At 39.6% G+C, this 21,390-nt stretch overlaps 1 protein-coding gene across 1 annotated transcript in view; it reads right to left on the bottom strand.

Moving 5' to 3' along the window:
- The window catches only part of mn1b (meningioma 1b), a 38,359-nt gene extending 18,769 nt beyond the window's left edge, over nt 1-19,590 (bottom strand). Inside the window, exon 1 of the mRNA XM_061906741.1 lies at nt 15,317-19,590. Within this exon, the coding sequence (XP_061762725.1) occupies nt 15,317-18,782 (3,466 nt within the window). The 5' untranslated portion in view covers nt 18,783-19,590. The remainder of the gene's footprint in view (nt 1-15,316) is intronic.
- Between the last annotated feature and the right edge of the window lie 1,800 nt (nt 19,591-21,390).

A 21,390-nucleotide genomic window follows, 5' to 3' on the forward strand; every position in this document is an offset into this window, starting at 1 on the left:
CATATTTTAATAAATCAGAAACTGATGACATAGTGCTGTATTTTACTTATTTATCTCTTTTTTTCAACCAAAAATGCTTTGCTCTGATTAGGGGGTACTTGAATTGAAAAAAATGTTCACAGGGGGTACATCACTGAAAAAAAGTTGAGAACCACTGTTTTAGTGCATGTCAACGTACCAAGTGTGTGTGTATGGGGGGGCCCTTTAGGAACCTTGTGTATAGGGGGCCCACAAATTAAATGTACGCCCCTGCTCACTACCATTACTTTTTGCAGTCCACGCTTACATTTTTAAATGACCGCAAGCTTTGAAGTTCATCTCATTGATGACTTTAAGTCCAACAAACCAGTGAATTGTGTCTTTAAAAAGGACAGAAGGATGGCAGGCAAAGAAGACAAAGTGCACGCTGGAGAGTTGAAATTTTACATGGCTTCTTATTTTGGGCGCCCCCGTTCCTCACGGCCGTCACGTTGATTTCCCATGCTTCCAGAATCTCAAGCGGCGCAGCTCTGCCCTTTTCTATCCCGAGCTCTACTTCCATGACGACACTTCACCTTTGATCCCGAGGGCGCGACCCTATCCTCTCGGAACGCCACGCCGTCCAATCAGGCCAGCCGCGCTCCGCTGACAAAAACACCCAAAGGCCTCGGCTCCAATGACACTGTGTGACATCAGGTCAGATTCCTTTAGCATAACAACTAGCGCCATAGATGGCGTGGTGAGAGAATTCTGCCTTTGTCAGCACAAAGAACCCGTCAGCGTCCACGGGGAAAAACGTCCGATTCCGACCAGGAGGTTTGTGCACAGCAGAACTCTTCCTTGTCAAAATGTGTCCTCCATACACCAGATGGGACATAGCTGGGCCCCAGGTCTTGAAGGTTACCAAAGTAGGGCATGTGGGGCCCTTTTGCAACCCCCAAAAACTCTGCCCGACTCCCAAACTATGACCTTTGCCTCAGAAGAGGAAAGAAGGAGAGTGTGTGTGTGTGTGTGTGTGTGTGTGTGTGTGTGTGTGTGTGTGTGTGTGTGTGTGTGTGTGTGTGTGTGTGTGTGTGTGTGTGTGTGTTTGTGTTTGTGTTTGTGTTTGTGTGTGTGTTCTTGTATTTCTACCCTTCTTGAGACATCAACAAAGAAAAGTTCTGTCCATATGAGGACCGATGAACAAGTTTGGGCCGAAAATCATGGTTCCAATACGGAAAACCATTCCATCATTTGCACCTCTGGTGGTGAAATATATAAAAATTAGGGTGGGCACAAGAAGGAGGAATTTGTTGTTGTTTTAAAAGTGCTCCCCCTCTGGTCAACATATGAAATGACAAGTGTGTGTAAAAACTTGACGTGCTCCCCCTCTGGTCAACATATGAAATAACAATTGAAATTGAAAAGCGCCCCGTTTGGCCAAAATGAATAAAACAAATAAAATAAATATGTATATCGAGACATACTGTAACAGTTTGAAGTAAATAATGAAAATTAAAAAATTCCACACAAAAAAAATAAATCACTAAAAGCAGTCTTTTTCTCATCATGTGCAGATTTTTTTCTAGTAAAATTGGGAACAATTTCTGATTTTCTTTCTGTTTCTGTAGTACTGCAATATTTTCTAGTAAAAATATGACCTGTTTTAAGGTAAAATTATTACTTTATAATGCAAAATGGTGACATTTGTCATATAAAATTCTGACTTTTATCACAATGCTGCCAATTGTTTTGTTGTTCTTGTAAAATAGTGACATTTCTTCAGTAAAATTACGACTTTTCTCAGAATTTTGCCGAGTAAATTATTGTTATTGTTATAATATTGCCAACATTTTTAAAGTTTTCTTATAAAATTTTGACTTTTGTTGAGTAAAATTACGACCCTTTTCATAAAATTCCCAACATTTTAAGCTTTTCTTGTAAAATTGCGACCGTTATTGAGTAAAATCCCAACTTTTATCATAATATTGCACAAGTGCTCAGTTTTTCTTGTAAAATGTTGACTGGCGTTGAGTAAAAGTACGACATTCATGACTTTTTGTGAAAAATTGTGACCTTTTTTCTCATGGAAATTCCAACTCGTTTTTCACGACAAGCTTTTTTATATTTGTGCAGCATGTATGTATTATTAATTTTGTACATATAAATATGTATTTATCTAGAGAGGGTGGTCCTAAAGAGGTGGGCACATTCGGAGGTCTCAAGAAGGTAAGAAATACAAAAATGTGTGTGTGTGTGTGGGTGGGTGGATAAGGGGGGGCGCACAGGGGTTATTTTGGTTTGAATTTCCTTTCTGTTCTCTGGTCTACAACTTAAAGGAGAAAAAAAAAGCTTGCCCAGGCAGGCACTGCCTTCAGCATTTGTTACCTTTCCTCATGCACACACTCATGCACACACACACACACACACACACACACACACACACACACACACACACACACACACACACACACACACACACCTCTCCGGCCACAAGGCTCCCTGCGTAGGAAAGCAGACACAAAACAGAACATGGGAAGTGATTTAGTGAGCCCTTCATAACTCACACGCACATCTATGACCTGTCCAGCGTGTCGTCTCAGCCCGTGACATATTGATCTACTTCTCCGTCTCTATCCTTTTTTAGCACATTTCAGAAAGAAAAAAAAATGTTCTTTGTTATTTTTTAGTGCTTTCAAACAGGTAACGTTTGTCATCAGATTCATTTGCATTGAATATGATTGACTCATGAAAGGTAGGACGATAGCTGCAGCTGTCAATCATTTTAAAAATAAAAATAGAGCAATGTATCAATTAGTTTGTTTGATTAATCTGAGTAATCGGATAAAACACTTTTGATAGCCTTGTTATATAATATAGTTTAGTTTAGTTTATTACTTCTCTGGTCCATGCTCAATAAAATAAACAAACAATTTTACATCCACGGATTCATTCATTGACAAATTTACAGAATATAGGGAAAATGGCATACTTGCCAACCCTCCCAATTTTCAAATATGCGCCACACTGTGAACCCATACCAAACAAGAATGACAAACACATTTCGGGAGAACATCCGCACCGTAACACAACATAAACACAACAGAAAAAATACCCAGAACCCTTTGCAGCACTATCTATCCCCACCCCACCCACTCAATCTCCTGAATTCGGAGGTCTCTAGGATGGCAAGTATGGGAAAATGGTGTAAATAATGTAAACATTTTTTCTGCCTGCCATAACCTTATTTTTTTTATTTACAATAAATGCACATCATTAACATTGAAATTGCACTTTTAATATGTGTGCATCCATAAAAATTAGGAAAACAACATTTTAAAAAAATGTTGCCTCCCCACACAGATCACAGCACCCACACACCACCGCTCTCATGTACGTTCTATTGCAGCGCGGAAACCACATTGGCGTGGATTTTATCCGTTTTTAACAGTTACACATATGAACCAATAATAGAAGGTTTTTTCTATTCAAGTTACCCAATTTGTGTCTCTTTCTTTTCAGATCAGTTATTCTCAAACCCTTTTCACCCAATACCACCTCAGAAATAAGGCTCTCAAAGTACCACCATAATGACCAACAATAACATACAGTAGCGTAGTAGGCCTAAATATTCATAAAAAATCATATTTAACAATTATATTTCATATGTATGACCACTGTAACATTACACGCAGTTTGAACAGTAACACTGTGTTTGTATATAGGGAAATAAAACACTGTACTTTAATCAAGTGATTCTTTGGCGTACCAATTTGTACAGTTTGAGAGTTCCTAATGTTACCATGGTTACTGACGAAAAGCAATCCGGATGCCAATTTTCAATATTAAGATTATTATAATATCCAAGAAGTCACTAGTGACAAATCCCATGCAAATAAAAGAAGACTTTTTGAATGTACCAACCGAATACTTCGACATGTTTCTTGAATGGATTCCAATATGGTATTGGAGGAAATGTGTAAGTTTGAAGTGAGCTCCACAAACGGCACACTTAATGTGTTTATTTAATACCTTTAACAAACATGGATATGTTAATTATTTGGTGTTATTCTTGTGCTATTTGAAGATGATGAAAGAAACTCCTTCCTGCAGAGTGTGTATAACAATTTATGTCTGTCGACTATTTCCGTCATGTTTTTTTTTTGTGTTAAAATTTTTAACAGAGAAGACTGTTAGTGTCTTGCATATTGACTCTTTTTGACTCATATATGTTGTGTGAGATGTTAGTTGCATTACATATTTTATTCTGATTAACAGGGCTGAAACCGTTAATTTATTTGTAAAAAAAAAACAAAAAACTTTGATTTATACTTGGTTGCTTCAATTAATCGTTTAATGAGTGTAACTAAATGGAGTACCTGGAAATTGAAATACGCGAACATTAATTTCCGCACACGAGAGCGGTGGTGTGTTGCTTCCATGTAGGGCTGCAGCTATCCATTATTTTTGTAATAAAGTAATGTGTCGATGAGTTTGTTTGATTAATCGAATAATCAGATAAGACACACTTCAGAACCTCAATGCATACTTTAGGGAAATTCCTGGAAATAAACAACAATTGTTATGCTTGCCCTGACTTTCATTCTTTGTTCCTAGTAAATGTGCATCATCAACATTGGAATTGCACTTTTAACATGTGTGCATTGATAAAAAAAAAAAAAACTTAAAAAATGACAAAGAAAATGATCCTCTGCTCGTCGCCACACAGATCAGCGGCCGTGCAGAAACTATGTCTGCGTTTTAAAAGTTCACTTCATGTCCTCCGGATTTTATCAAATTTCATTGGTTGGGTGCATTAAATGATTAATCGAAACAACAGATAAACAAGCTTGGTAACATTTTAGTATGGGAAACATATTCTAAGTAAAAAGCACTTAATTTAGAGTTATTTGGACACTATTTGGGAACATTAAAGGGTTAGGGTAAGGGTTAGGGTTACTAATAAGCACTAATTCTAAGGTTATTTAGGGAAGACTCTTAGTTAATAGCTTACTGGTTGTATATTAGGGCCAGGCAGAATAAGGCATTAATAAGTACTTAATAATGACTAATTAAGAGCCAATCTGTTACTAATTTGCATCTTATTAAGCAACTAATTAATGGTGAATATGTTCCCCACACTAAAGTGATACCTCAAGCTTCTTTCCTTATCGAATTCATTGATTAATCGTCGCAGTCCGAGTGCTGTGATCTGCGGGACAGGGAACAGAGTTCTTATCCCTCTCATTTCTATCAATGTACTGATTTCAATGTTTATGATGTGCGTTTAATTGAAAATAAAGAATGAAGGTTGTGACAAGCAGAGAAATCTCAAATGTTCCCGAAAATATGCAGCAAGGCTATAAAGTGTGCTTTAATCGTTGTGTGGTCCTCTGTCCTCTGTTGTCCACTTTGTTTTTTATACACTTTGATTTCTATTTTACTGTTTTAATTGATTTTACCCTTTAAAATTATTTTTAATCATATTTGTTTTTACATTGTTTTTTTTTATATTGGTTTTATATTTATTTATTTTTTGTTTTTATTCAGTCATTGGTGGAGCATAATATTGTTTTTTTAATATTGTTTTTAACATGGCTGTGCAGCACTTTGGAAACGTTATTGTTGTTTAAATGTGCTATATAAACAAAGTGGATTGGATCGGATTAATCGATTAATCGAACAAAACAATCGATACATCAATCCAATACATAATCCCACTACCATCAGGGCGCTGGTACAGAACCATCAAATTCCGGAGGGCCCACTTCAGGAAAAGCCTTATCCCTGCAGCTATAGCCGCCCTTAACAGAAGGCCCAGCCGACCTGTCTGACAAAGCCTGTAAATGTGTTGGTCATGTATGATGTCTTTTTGTTTTGTGATGTGTAATGTCTATTGTTTAAATGTACGGCAGTGAAAATGAGTTTCCCCAACTAGGACCAATAAATCTAAATCTAAATCTAATATAAAATTACTCGACTACAAAATTGATCGATAGCTGCAGCTGTAAGATTAATTTAGACGATTTATTAGAGTTGAGTTTATTTTGAACGTGCATGCATACAACATGATACATCGCAATTTCCAGTTTCTCTTTTCAACATGTTCGAAAAGGAATAGGAAGAAGCAGAGCTTATTTAATCCTACCCCCTTTTCTTTTACATAACAGTTGCTAAAACTTTTGTTCACTTCCTGTTCTCAATTTATTCACGATATACTCCATAAGTAATCACAATGAAAATATATGAATAAATAATAATTGGTGAAGTAAGTTATATTTCATATAATGAGATGAGTAAAATTGTTTTGAGAATGAATGAATGGGTAGATGAAAGAATGTTTATCATGATTCTTCTTTTTTGTACTTTGTAAACACTTGAAGTTTGAAAAGTTTCTTGACATAAAATGTTCTGTTTGTTTCTGTTTAAAATAGTACTTAAAATATTGAAATGTAATGCAAACTAAAAATGCAAAAACCCTCTGCATGATTTATAAAGTGGCTTAGTGGGTAGAGTGTCCGCCCTGAGATTGGTCAGTCGTGAGTTCAAATCCCAGACCCATTACCTCCTTGCTTGGCACTCAGCATTAAGGGTTGGAATTGAGGGTTAAATTACCAAAAATGATTCCCGGGCGCGGCACCGCTGCTGCCCACTGCTCCCCTCACCTCCCAGGGGGTGATCAAGGGTGATGGGTCAAATGCAGAGAATAATTTCGCCACACCTAGTGTGTGTGTGACATTCATTGGTACTTTAACTTTTTTAACTTAAAGTCAACAGTTTTTCTTTGCTATGTTTTCTTGTTATTGTTAAAAAATGCAAAACTATCACTTTACTTTCCCTGGAAAGTACACGAGCCTCTATCGCTCCTACAATCAGCCGCTACTTCGGTCTGCGAGGAGAAAACGCTCAGGTGTCATAAGTCACTCGTCAATTGCCAAATACAAATTAAAGACGGCTGACACGGAGCTGCACGGGCAAACGACATAACCACTGCTGGCGACGTGACAACACTGACACCTCAGGAGAGCTGAACACACAAACACACCTTTCTAACCGGCGGAGACACACGACGCCTTGTACTCAACTTTTCTTTCTCGTTTTTTTGCAAACAGTCAACAGGACAAAAGACATTTGCAGGAGTGTCACAACCATCCACAATAACTCTTTTTTTTTCTACTTTTCAATTTGTGCATCTCCCTGATAAATGCATCTTTCCGCCCGCTGATCCGTACAAGAAGAACATTTACCACAAGCTGAAACAGGTTATTCATCCTAACACCTTACCTTGGGGAAAACAACACGCTGGATGATTTACTACTTTTTTTTTTTTTATCCAACAAGCAACAAATCTAACACATTTCTTAACTTTGAACACGCTCTTTTCCACCGTCACTATACAGTGGTACCTCAGTTTTCCTTTATATCAGGGGCCCCCAAACTTTTTGACCCGGGGGCCACATTGGGTTAAAATAATTTGGCCAGGGGGCCAGGCTGTTTATATATATATATATATATATATGTATATGTATATATATATATATATATATATATATATATATATATATATATATATTATATATATATATATATATATATATATATATATATATATATATATATATATATATATATATATATATATATATATATATATATGATATCGATTGGAAAATTAAGCGGATAGGAGACTCTGAGAGTAACAAGCACAAGTGGTAGAAAATGGATTAGAAAGGACAGATTTAAATAAATAAATTAAAAAAAAAAAAAAATATATATATATATATATATATATATATATACCGTATTTCCTTGAGTTGCCGCCGGGGCGCTAATTAATTTAAAACCTCTTTTCACTCCTGCGCTTATTAAAGGCATGCGGTAAAAGTAAGCATGCGCTAATTATTTTAAAACCTCTTCTCACTCCGGCACTTACCAAAGGCATGCAGTAAAAATTTGAGTGTGAAAATGCATTTTTAGACAATGTGATTTGCCTGAGCGGCTAGGAGACTCTGAGAGTAACAAGCAACAAGTGGTAGAAAATGGATTAGAAAGGACAGATTTAAAAAAAAAAGAATAATGAAATAAATAAAAAATATATACTGTATTTCTTTGAATTGCCGCCGGGGCGCTAATTAATTTAAAAACTCTTTTCACGCCTGCGCTTATCAAAGGCATGCGATAAAAGTAAGCATGCACCAATTATTTTAAAATATCTTCTCACTCCGGCACTTACCAAAGGCATGCAGTAAAAATTTGAGTGTGATGTAAGCTTGGACCTTAAATCCTACTGAATAGCTCTTAATCTTGTTTTATTTATGCAATTTCAAATTACCGGTATTGAAATCAGCCTCCTCCGCTTTGAAAATGATGACAGGGGAAGTGTCGCTCGTGAGGTCATGAGTTTGACCAGGCGGTAATACTAAGCATGCGCTAATTATTTTGCGAAGTGAGTTTGACCCGGCAGTAATTCAAGGCAGGCGCATACTATATGCTCTGCGGCAATTCAAGGAAATACGGAATATATATATATATATATATATTTTTTTTTTTAACTTGGGACTTCCTGCCAGGTCTCGAAAGCTGGCGGGCCGAATCTGGCCCGCGGGCCGTAGTTTGGGGAACACTGCTTTATATCGTACAAAAAACTGATTGTTTTGTGCCGTGAGAAATAAGGTGACTCTTATTAATTGGAATCAGACATTCAAACATTTTTTTTTTTTTTTTTATACAAACATTTTATCGAGAAAAATTGTAGTTTTCCACGTGGAAAATGATGCAAAATACATTTGATGACAAATTAAATGTATAAACTAACATTTAACATCACTCTTACTTTATGAAGCACTCTTGTTGCAAATATGGTCGGGAGGGAGATCCAAAATTCAATAGTGTTTCTCACCTTCTTTATCAAAGTGTTGTCATTCAAAACTTTCTTTGGCTCCATGATGGATTATTTTGCTCTTGTACTCAACAAAATGTAAAAAAAAAAAGAACAGAGACGGACGGAGTCACCAACATTAGGGCTAAAACAATTAATCGATAAATTTGATTTTAAAAAAAAGCTTCTATTTATCTGTTTTGCTTTGATTAATTGTTCAATGAATAAAACAATTAAAAATGTATGAAATCCAGACTACATGGAGCGCCTGAAACAGTATGATGCAAAAAAAACGCATTTTAGAGCGGTGGTGTGTGGGGACCTAATCTAAGAGTGGAGTTTCCAAAAAAAAAAAAAGAATAATGCACACATGTTAAAAGTGCAATTTTATTGTTGAGGTTATGCGTTTGTTCGAAAATTAAATAAGGTTATGGCAATAAGAAAAATATTTATACAAACTATTTTCCCAAAAGTACGCTTTGAGGCTGTAAAGTGTGTTTTGTCCGAGGACTCGATTAATCAAACAAACTAATCAATAGATTACTTAATTACTAAAATAATCTATGGCCCTATTTTATTCCATTCCAAAGTCCATTTTAAAGGATTGACAAACCAGTTCTACTGGGCTTTTTTTTTTTAATTATTTTTACTGAAACATTATATACTTTTTTTGACCTATCGCCGCATGTTTTTATGCTCATGTTGTAGGTCAGTTTTTTTCAGCCAAGGCACATTTTTCGCATTAAAAAATGCTGAGGCACCCCACCAGCAGAAATAATTAAAAAAACAAAACTCAGTTGACAATAAAAAGTTGTTGTCGCAATTGTTGGACGTGACTTTAAAGCATAAGCAAGCATGCATGGTGTACTGTCACCACCTGTCACATCACACCTTGACTTATTTGGACTTGTTTGCTGTTTTCCTGTGTGTAGTCTTTTACTTCCTATTTTGGTGGCTTTTTCTTTTTTGTTGGTATTTTCCTGTAGCAGTTTCATGTCTTACTTTGAGCAATATTTCCCGCATCTACTTTGTTTTAGCAACCAATAATATTTCACTTGTTTTTATTTTTTATTTTTGGGGACATTGTTGATTGTCATGTCATGTTCGGATGTAAATTGTCTTTGCTCCACAGTAAGTCTTTGCTGTCGTCCAGCATTCTGTTTATGTTTACTTTGCTGCTGGTTCAGTTACAGTTTAATTCCGCATAGCCTTCCCTAAGCTTCAATGCCCTTTCTTATCACAGACCTAACATATATATATATATATATATATATATATATATATATATATATATATATATATATATATATATATACATATATATATACGTATTTAATATATACATATATATGTATGTATTTATACAATATATATACATATATATATATATATATATATATATATACATATATATATATAGTCGAGGTTTATGCGGTTTATCCGTTATACATTGCTCAATATATATATGTATATATATTACGACCTTCTAAAAATGTTTATTTTACATTATGAGAGGCATCTAGACATGAACTAATAGTCACCTTTACACTAAGTCTCGTATAATAATTCTGCCTGAGGCTGAGCCAACCAGAAGCCAAGATACTGATCAGTGACAGGTTTGGTCTCATCTAGTGGCCAATACTCCTGTAATATTCATCCATTTTCTACCGCTTATTCCCTTTCGGGGTCGCGGGGGGCGCTGGCGCCTATCTCAGCTACAATCGGGCGGAAGGCGGGGTACACCCTGGACAAGTCGCAAAGTCATCGCAGGGCCAACACAGATAGACAGACAACATTCACACTCACATTCACACACTATGGCCAATTTAGTGTTGGCCATAGTGTGTAATATTGATATGTTTAATTCATTTATCCATTGCTATGCCTAAGTTAGGCCAAGAATATGCTTTAAAAAAAAAAAGTAAAATAGCAAGGGACGACCATATAGCATGTGTGCCCTCCCCCCCCTTTCCACCCTCAAACCAAAACATTTTTTTCCCAAACACTTTCAAAAGATGAGTTCCACTCAGCCACTCACCTAAGGAAAGAGGCGGCGGGTAGTGAGTGTGACACCAAGACTAAATAAATCAAACTTTATGTCTGCAGCTGACACATCTACACTATCAAGTTGCGGCGTCGACAAAGCCATACTCACGTGCATGCACAACACACACACACACACACACACGCATATAAGCCAAAAGTACAAGGCACTGCCCGTAAAGACAATGAATGTCACAATTTCAAATTCTTTGCAAACAACAATTGTTTGCCGTTTGGTTGCCAAGAGTCCCCACAGTAGCTCGCACGCAAACCAACTGCAGAAATTCCCTGCAGAGACGCACCAGCACTTCTTTTGTAGGCCTAATGAACCTGTCAATAAGCAGGTTAAAGAGCAGGAGCTGCCTGCAGATGAATTATGTCTTTTGGAAACAATACCAGCAAAGCTAATTGCCCCGATTATCATGATGATTGTCACTCTTGCAGGTGTGAGAAGTGTGTGTGTGTGTGTGTAAGACTTTGGGAAAGTGTGTTGTTGGAAAAAGTGAAGGACTGCGTAATGACAGGTAAAGCATATCGCACTGATCGAGCTGTTTGGGGTTTTTTTGTTGTTGTTTTTTTTCACATGCAAGCAAGTGCCAATCACTTTTATTTTCTTAATGTTTTGAAACAGGAAATAGAAATGACTGGCCCAGTTTGCGCGGTTGTTGTCGTGCAGAAACGTCAAAAAACAGGTAGTCTCAGTGGACTGTCCTCAATGCTGAAATATCAATACAACTTGTGTGTGTGTGTGTGTGTGTGTGCACGTGTGTGTGCAGATTAAAGCGCTTTCTAGCAGGTATTGTAACACGCTAGTTCTCTCTTTTCAAACCTGTCAAAGTCAGAGCGACAGATTTGATCATAATCACGGCTCTTTAAAGACTCGGCGGGAAGAGAGAAAGTGTTCCGTAAGGTCAACTGTGAAGTTTTTTTTTGTTTTTTTTTTCGTTCTTTTTTTAAAAGTGCATGAAACGAGTTGATAAGGGGAAAACAAAAATAACTCGTTCACTTCCTACGTCCCACTTCTGGTGCCTCGTTATCAAGGCCGCGCAGAAGTTACCAAAACGGAGGAGAACATTAACCGACATCACAGGAGGAAGACGAGCTTAGGGTGAACTTTAAGCGTACGGCGGGAAGTTTCGACAGCAATTTCAAACTTAAATATACAAGCTGTCACCCAAAGAGCGGAGGCAAAAATGAAATGAAGCTCCAAAAGCGTACTAACCTCTAAATGCAAGGACCAGGGGAAAAAGTGAAACATGGACCAGGATTTCAAAGTATTTTTCACAATAAAATACTGTCATCAACAAGTACTGTAACATTACAACAATTCACTTTAAAAATGACGATATCCTTTTGTTTCATAGTAATTAACTGTTATTTCACAGTAAAACCGTGTAAAAAATATTCCTCTGTATAATCACAAGGGAATGTAAATTAAAACAGTAATTAACCATCCAGTAAAAATTGTGAAGTTGCAGCATACAGTTGTAACTTTGTTGTAATTCACAGTAATTTGCCGGAAAGATAGTTCACAGTAACAATTAGAGTAATTGTATTTAAAATGAACAGGTTTACAGTGCACATATGAAAAAAAAAATGCACGTTAACTTTTAAGCTTGTGCATCATTTAATGGTGAATCATACGTGTTGCTCTTCCTGTTATAGCCCGGAAAACAACTTTGGATCAAGCAGTTTTAACCTTTAAAGGACAAAGGTTTACTTGTTTTGTCCTTTCAGTATTCATACTATACATATTTGTGCACGTGAAAGAAAAAAATGACTTTAATTTCCAATTTTTTCACAGGTGTACAATACACCCGCAGTTATTTAACAAAAAACCCAAAGCCAAACACGACATAAAATTCCCCCCTTTTTTTTTTTTACTTTCTTTGCTTGAATCTTTTAATCAGCTTCAGCCCTGAATAAAAATACCAAACATATCATTTTTTTTTTTTTTTTTTAAACATCATAACATTGTGTTATTTTACTAATTTGACCTGTTATGAAATGCCTTCAAAAGGGTGAAAATAAATGTTTGGTATTTTTGTTCAGCAGGACCAAAAAAGTTTTAAAAAGTTATATTTAAATAAAAAGGATGGACTTTTGTGTCCAGTTTGGCTTTAAGGATAATTTAAAAAAAAATCCCCAGATGGCTAAATAACCAGTTAAAATTCTTAATCCCATGACTTCCACTTTTATAAAAGGAGACCCAAATATATGAGCATTGTGCAAACCTAATCCGGACCTTGGACAAGACAATTCAATATATAAATAATTAACAATTACAATGTGAGGACACCGGCCCCTAAAATGCACATCTTGGAAATATACATAATTAATTCATGCTAAAAATGCATAAAATAAGACATCATTTCACTAAAATCAAAACATATTAATTCTGTAAAATAACTACTTGCTTAAAACCTACTTAAAATAATTACTTCCTCAGACAGCTTCTGATCGTCTTCTTTTTTTTTTTTTTTTTTCCTAAAATCAATTCTCTGACTGTTTTACCGAGCAGAAGTGTGACTTCAAACTGGACCGACTGGTTGAGGTGGATAGTTTTCGTCGCGAGAAAAAAAAAAAAAGCCTGTGGGATGTTGTCTTTCATGGCACTCGCGCTGAGGGCGATGACTTATCTGAAATTATGATGTTATTTTGCTCCCTCCTGTGCAACCCGGGCATCAGATTCAATCTCCAACCCCTCCGCCCCCCTCCCCAAATACACCGTCACCATTTATTTATTTATTTTTTTTTTCATCTTTGCTGTCTGAAGCACTCAAATGAAAAACTGTCAGGAGCCGTGATTTGTGCTAACTAGCTATCGATCGCTCCAGAGCTTTGCGGGCCTCGCGTCCGTGCAGGGAAGGCGGCGGCAGGAGGGGAAAAAGCAGACTATTCTGGAAGTGTGCATGCAACAGGATGCATGACTGACGAGCCTTCCTGGGTCAGATCTAATCAAATCTCCATCTAATAACAACAAATACCTTGCATCATATCTCCTGCGGACACACTCCTGCAGCTATGTTGTTTTCACTAATGTCAGCATAAATTAGCAGGGATTGCTCACCTCTTAAAAGAGCATCAATAAATCAGAGGAATTAAAAGGCTACAGTCGCGATTCATTAAATTGAGTGGTGGACTTCCAAGCCAAACAAAAAGCAAAAATGGCGTCTATGATGATCCTGGTTTGTTTGAGTTTCCTATTGATTTAAAGCGATATCAGGCCTCTGGTAACAAGTTATTGCCTTATTGTTAACAGCACCACCCATGCTTCATAAACACCATATATTCTGTATATATTATAATATACATCACCAATCCAGACACAGCCCCCCCTACCTCCGCCCCCACCCTCACCCGCCTCTCTTAGAAGCCTGCAGTGAACAGAACAAAGAGGCGCTGCAAACACGGCAGCTAGTGGCTCATACAATTACATATATTCACATTATTACTATATGGTTATTGCATATTTATGTTCCGCACCAGCTGCCAGAGCTTCGCGCTGACGGCGGGTCAGAGACTTTTTCAGATTTTTACGCGACAGTTGAGGAAACAAAAGCACAATTTAATTAAAAATGTGTTTTAATTTTCATGCACGTCAACTTTTAGGCAATTTCAGTAAATATGCAATATAAACGTTTTCAAACTTAAGTTGATAATTGATTTTTTTTTTTTAAAAGCACCTGAAAGATTGCTAAATAATTACAGTAGTTTATAGTGCTGTATATTAGCAAATAGAGTAAGTATTGTAATAATACAATTTGCCAACTTGTGAATTTTCATAAATGTTTTCAATATTTTCAATGCATTCACTAATACTATTTTATACAACATATGTCATTAAATAAATTATATTACCTCTAATCAGATTTTTTAACCCCCCCCCCAAAAACCCACTTTATTAGACTTGTTATTATATTTACATGTTTTATTTCTTAAAATCCACGTCACGTCAAGCCAATTCCATTGCAGCAGCTCTGCATTATCCCATGGTAAGAACATAAACAAACACGTAACAAGGCCGAGGGAAACCCTGCTGTGTAGACGCACATCCTCTAAAAGCTATTAATCCTCTCAGTGCAGTTGTTCACCCTGAAAAGCCAGATAACGAACCACGGGAAATGTTTACTTTTCTCGAGGTGTTCTTTTCAAGTGCCACTACAATGAGGAAATCTATAAAAAAAAAATTAAAAAATACACTGTAGGAAGGGAAAGTTTCAAGTCAATGCTGGGTAAAAAAAAAAAAATGTTTTTAAAAGGGACTTTTTTATACAGGACAGAAATAATGTATTGTGTGAGAGGTTCACTAAAATATTGGGTGACTTTTAAAAAAAAAATGTCATCTTATTTTTTGCATAATATCATAAAAACAACTCAGTGCTGCAAGTAAAGACAAAAAAAAAAAAAAGTAGAAGGAAACAAAATGTCGCTTACCTTCTTTATTGTTGTTTTGGCTCTTGTTTTTCTCCCAAGGTCCCATGGCCTTGTCGTCCTCCGACCCGTCCATCATGGCCTTGTCGGCGGGCACGAACCAGGTGGCGTGCTGCTCTGCCATGAGCGCGTCAAGGTCAATAGTGCCCATTGAGCCCTTCCCAGCATCGGGGCTGCAGCTTGCCAGCTCGTTGTCTCCGTTCTGCGAGGCGCAGTCGCCATTCTTTTTGCCGTTTTTCATGGCCAGAGGCTGGTCCTCGGAGATGCTGAACTGCTGCCTCTGCAGCTGGATCTGGGCCTGTAGAATCTCCAACGGGTGGATTTCATCCTGACCGGAGGTGCTGGATGGGGTGCGTACCTGCTCCCCCCCGGGTGTACCTGGGTGGCTCACCCCACTGCTGCCGGCTCCCGCTCCGGCGCTTAGTCCGTAGCTGTCCGGCGTCGAGGTAGTATGATTGTTAATGCCCATGCTTAAGGGTTTCTGTCCGTTTATTTGCATTTTGGGTGAGCCATTGATCATGGGGCTACGGTTGGGCTTATTGGCTGAGGAGCCTCCCGCATCCGAGCTGGAGGACACCTCGTCCTCGTTGCCAAAGTGGGCATTGACATCATCAGGAAAGTCCACTCGTGGCGAGCTGCTGTCAGACTTGGCAACACTTTGAATGCCACTGTCCAGAGAAGACATCAGGTCAGTCTGGTCCCCCAACATTAGGTCACCTCCTTTCCCCCAAGAGGGGGACAGGTGTTTCTCATGGGGTGTGCCCCCACCCCTCTCCCCAACACCAGCTGAAGGGGTCTGCTGGCCTGGACTCACAACAGGGTTGCCGTTTTCAGAGGAAAAAAAAATTCCAGGGCTCACATGTCCACTGTCTCTTTTTCTCCTCCCTCTCCCTCTCCCACTCCCTGTTGTTGCCTTCCCCTCATTGCACGGGGTAGCGTCCATGTTGTAATTTGGGGAGAGGGCACTGGCTTCCCCCTGCACCGTCTGGTTTTGACTTGCAGGCTTAGAATTGCTATTCCCAGTGCCAGGCAGCTGGTTGTTCTGAGAAGTGCTGCTCTGAAAATACTCAGGCCCAGCACTGCCAGTCCCGTTAGATGTGCTGCTATTAATGTCCTGCTCTGTCTGACTCAGTTTTCGCTTGCCCTCGTTTTGGTTTTTCTTGTTGAATGTTACGTTGAGGTTGGGAGCCCCTAGGCTTGCGATCATGTTCTGGCAGGCCGTAGATAGGGCCGCCAGGCAGCTCTGGCCAAAAACACTGTCTTTAGCACTGGTTTTGCTAAAATTCCCAAGTGACAGAGCACCGAGTTTGCTAACAGACGACCGCTGGCCTGGGGGGAACTCAGATGGGGGAGGGAAGCTCCCTGGTGAGGTGTTCACCCCCTGGGATACATTGTGAGGTGGCCCTTGACGGTTCGCCCCTCCGTAAGGAAACGGTGGCTGCGCTCCCATCGGAGGTGCGGGGAAGTCTGCTGGTCGTCTCTCTGCTGGTGCGTTCGGGTGTCCTGCACCTCCTCCTGCTCCCGGAGACTGCATTTGTGAGAGGTTACCCATATTGCCGCTGAATTGCGAGTGCATGCCTGGAGAATGGAGGGCCTGCACATGCCCGTCCTGCATGCCCATACCTGGCCTAAACATCATCCCAGGCCCGTTCTGCTGTAGACCCATGTCATGGGGCCCTGAGTCACTGCCTGCTCCACCCATACGCCTTGACATCATCTCCCCAGGAGGGTGGGACCCTTGAAACCAGGAGTTTTCCTGGTTCACGTGTGGATTTTGTCCATCAACATTGGCCATCCTGCCTCCATTCTCCCTGTCAAAGTTGGGCTGAGGCATGCCCCCTACTGGGCCGCCGTGACCCATTGGGCCAGGAGGCACATCGCCATGGTGACCAAGCTGCTGCAGACTGGGCTGCCTCATTCTCTGCTGTTGGTTGCGAGAGGCCATCTGTTTTATCATCATGGCTGCATTCTGTCGCTGCTGTAAAGATTGTTGCTCAGGTCCTGTGTGCTGCAGTGGGCCTGGTGGGAAACCTTCATTCACAGGTGGGGTGAACTCCCCAGGCAGTCCTGGGTAGGAAGAGGGGGAGAGATGGTTCTCGATGCCACCACACCAGCCTTCAGCACTATGCGCATTGGGAAAGTCAAATCGAGGCCTTTTTGCCATGTTCATATAAGGGGCGTCAAAGTGTTGTAGCCTCTGATTCGGGGGCTGTTGGGAGGGAAGAGGAGCTGGCTGTTGCATATTAAACATGGGGTCCCCATAGGGATGCAGACCCCTATTTTCTAGTCTGTGAATGGGATATTCAAACTGATTGTGTTGGCCACTCATCATGACCCCTCCATCCAGAATGTTCGGGTTTGTGGAGCCAGACTCAGCCTGAGGGGGTCTGGGGAGGCCAGGAGGGCATGAGTTTTGTCTGGCTATCAAGCCAGCCTGTTGTTGCTGTTGCATGAGAGGATGTCTGGCACTGACCCCCGGGTCCATTCCCACGGGCACCTTCCGGCCATTTCCAAAACGCTCGAAAAACATTCCGTGTTGAGGCTGCTGTGGAGGCGGCTGTTGGTGTCCTTTGGAGATGCCCTGCATGCCCGGTGTCCGAGGCATGCCAGGGTTTCCTGGAAAATTCCCGCTGGGAACTGCTCTTCCTGGACCAAAATGGGGTAGCTGAGACTCTGACTCAGATGGTGAAAATACAGGTACGTCAAAATGTCCGGAAGGGGGCTCACCAGGGAAGTTATATTCTAGTCCCTCCACAGCGCCTTGGTTGGGCAGCCGTCTGTTCTCCAGGCTGTGAGAATCAGAGGAGGACGAGGAGGATGACGGCAGGCCATGGAAAGAAGCTGCCCGGTTCGGTGACTGGTCCAGGGGTAGGCAGGGGGCAGGGACAGCATGGCTGCCACTGGGAGGCCCGTGATGTTGGAAGTCAGGCATGTTAGCAGGTCGCTGCTGCTGCTGTTGCGGAAAGCCGTCCCCTGCCTGTCCCTCAGCGAGAGGATCAAATCCCTCTCCAAAGCCCTGCTGTGGTCCCATGGCATTGTTATTGTAGCCCATTAGCCTGGCACCATGCAGGCATGATGACCCTGGCTCTGGCCCTCCAAAACTCCCACTGAAGTGGGGATGATGTTGGTGGGGGTGAGGTTGATGGCCGTGAGGATGTCCTTGATGAGGTTGCTGGTTGTTAAAAAATCCATGCATGGCTCCTTGTTGCTGTTGCTGAAGTCCGCCGCTTGCATGCATGTCCGAGTGACCCCGCGAGTGAAACCCTCCGTACTGCTCTCCGTTCATGTTCATGTTCAGTCCGAGCATTTGGGGGTCACTCATAGGGCCCATGCCGGGCTCCACAGCCCCCGGAGGACCCCCAGCATGAAAAGGAGTACTTTTATAATGAGAGCCCATGTTCAGTCTGGGTTGGTTTTTGTTTCTCTCTGGCTGGCCAGGGGTTCTACTATTAATCTGAGAACCAAACATCCTAGTCTCCGATTAATCCCACATAATGGCAACTTTGCCAGACATCGGAAGGACTGTTTAGCAGTCTATCCGTAAAAGTAACAAAAAAAAAAAATGCAAACTACAATTTAAATAGCTTGGAAAACTCAACAAACATGTTTTTTTTTTAAATAATTTTACATGCAGAATATTGCTTTTAATCAAGGAAATGATTTACCTTGCCAGCTGACAAGTAATATCCCTGCTTCGGTGTGAACATGGCAATGCAGAGAAGTAAAACTATTTAACTTAAAATATAATCATTTCCATCTTATCATTTAAGAATGCAGTCTGATGTCAAAGCAGCCCATAAAGTCCCATAACGGCGTTGGAGGGGGAAAAAGGTCCAAGTTGCATTATTAAAAAAAAAACTACCTTTCAAGAGGAGGATTTAAAAAAAAAAAAAAAAAAAGTGATGTCCATTAAAATGTCAATAAACGAACAGCAGGAAGGGGGAAAAGTCGTAAATCCACCATCAACTGTTCTCCTCTCAATACACGAGCTGATCCCGGGTCCGGGTCCGGGTCCGGGTTCGGGTCCGGTGCTGGTCCCGGAGCTGGGCGGGCGGCGCGCACTACCCGCGCTCCACCAGCACGGAGCGGCTTGACAGCATCTTTCACGTCCGTCGTTGTGCTCCGAAGCAAGCGCGGCTTTTGGCTCCTTCAGCTCTCCGAAACACGCGCGGCCGTCTGGTGACTGACTTGTGTGCCGAAGTGTGTGTGCGGGGCGAGTACATTGACTTGAACACACACACTCACACACACACACACACACACACATACACACGCACACACACACCCTCGGCGCGCTCGGTTCTTTCTTTTTTTTTTGGGGGGGGGGGGGGGGGGCTGCGTGCGCGTGAGCACGCGGCCGTGTGTGTGCGTGCGCGTGCGCGAGGATCAACGCGTCCGCGGCAGCCAGCAACAAGTTTTGCATTTTGAGCAGCCCTTCCGCGCATGAGACGTCAGCCAATCAACGGGCCGGAAGACAGCATGGGGGCGGGACGTAGACTTTTTTTTTTTTAAGGTGGTCTTTCAAATGAGTGACGTTTTAAAAATGTAAACTTTTACGTTCTTTGCAGTGACTTTCCGCTATTTTTTTTAAACCAAAATTAAAGATATTTACAAAAAAAAGTAAGCCGACTAAAGAGGCAAAAACAGCAAAATACATATTTATGTATTAAATAAAACGACCACTATTAATACAAATGATTAAACTTTTAACTCACAATCAGTTAATCAGTTATAATTGATTTTAAGAGTAATGTTTTGTTCTGAAATGCATTCCAGTGAGATTATCGTTTTTGCAACATAAAAGGTTAAGAATTGGGTGTTACTAAAATTGATGCGCAAGTACTTTATTTTCCATGTTTAGCAGAAGTACATTCATATAATATTACAAACTTAATATTATTCTGTGTTTTGGTCTTATAATTGATTTTAGGAGTAATGTTTTGTTCTAAAATGCATTCCAGTGAGATTATAATTTTTGCAACATAAAACGTTAAGAATTGGCTATTTCTAAAATTGATGCACAAGTACTTTATTTTTCATGTTTAGCAAAAGTAAATTTTTAGAATATTACAAACTTAATATTATTCTGTGTTTTGGTGTTATTTTTTAATAATTGAGTAGTATTTGACATTACATTTTTGCAAGTATAGTCATTTTTATTCTCTGGCTACGTGAGTTGTGTGGTCCTCTGTGTTTTAAAATGGTGATATCTATTTACTGTTTTAATTGGTTTCACCCTTAAAATCGTTTTTAGTCATATGTTTTTATATGTATTTATTTTTATTTTTTGTTTTTATTCAGTCATTGGTGGAGCTCAGGATAGTATTTGAATGTTATTTTTAATATTGTTGTGCAGCACTTTGGAAACATTGTGTTGTTTAAATGTGCTATACAAACAAAGTGGATTGGATTGGATTTATATTATTGTAAACACCACCAGGTTTGTTGCAGGCCATGAAACACATGCAACTCCTAGATATGCTTTTTTATTAATCCTTATGTATGTTACTTTTATTTTTTTGCAGAAATAATAAAACCATTAAGATTATTTTTTTCCAGCAGTCTGGAATATGTGAGCTTCCAGACAATTTGCTGTCAAACTAGTCTTTTAACGTTCATACGGGGAACTATAGGAGCGAGTGTACCAAACAGACACAGTGCCATCTAGCGGCTGCTTTCGGAGAGGCAGCAGAAGCACGATGTGAATTATTTTTGCTGGGAAAGATCAGGAAAGTTTGATTTTGTAATGTTATGTTGTTACTACCTTCATTTTTTAACATCATACATTCCATTGTTTTATTCTATTTGAAACCTAACAAACCAAAAATACTGTCCATCTAAACAATTCAAACAAATGTCCATCTCTAATACAATGTTGTCATCTGAAAAAAAAACAATAGTAATATTAGAAGGAAGAAGAAGTAGGAAGAAAATGTATAATAACTCATTACTCAGATATATTAGTATCATTCTTTATCAATAATACAATAGATGAGATGACATAACAACACAGTTCTTTGTTTATTGCTGTAAATTGGTTCCGGACATGATCGCAATAAATGCATTTTCCCCAAGTA

The sequence above is a fragment of the Nerophis ophidion genome, linkage group LG07 (assembly GCF_033978795.1).
Source record: "Nerophis ophidion isolate RoL-2023_Sa linkage group LG07, RoL_Noph_v1.0, whole genome shotgun sequence".
Classification (NCBI taxonomy): Eukaryota; Metazoa; Chordata; class Actinopteri; order Syngnathiformes; family Syngnathidae; genus Nerophis; species Nerophis ophidion.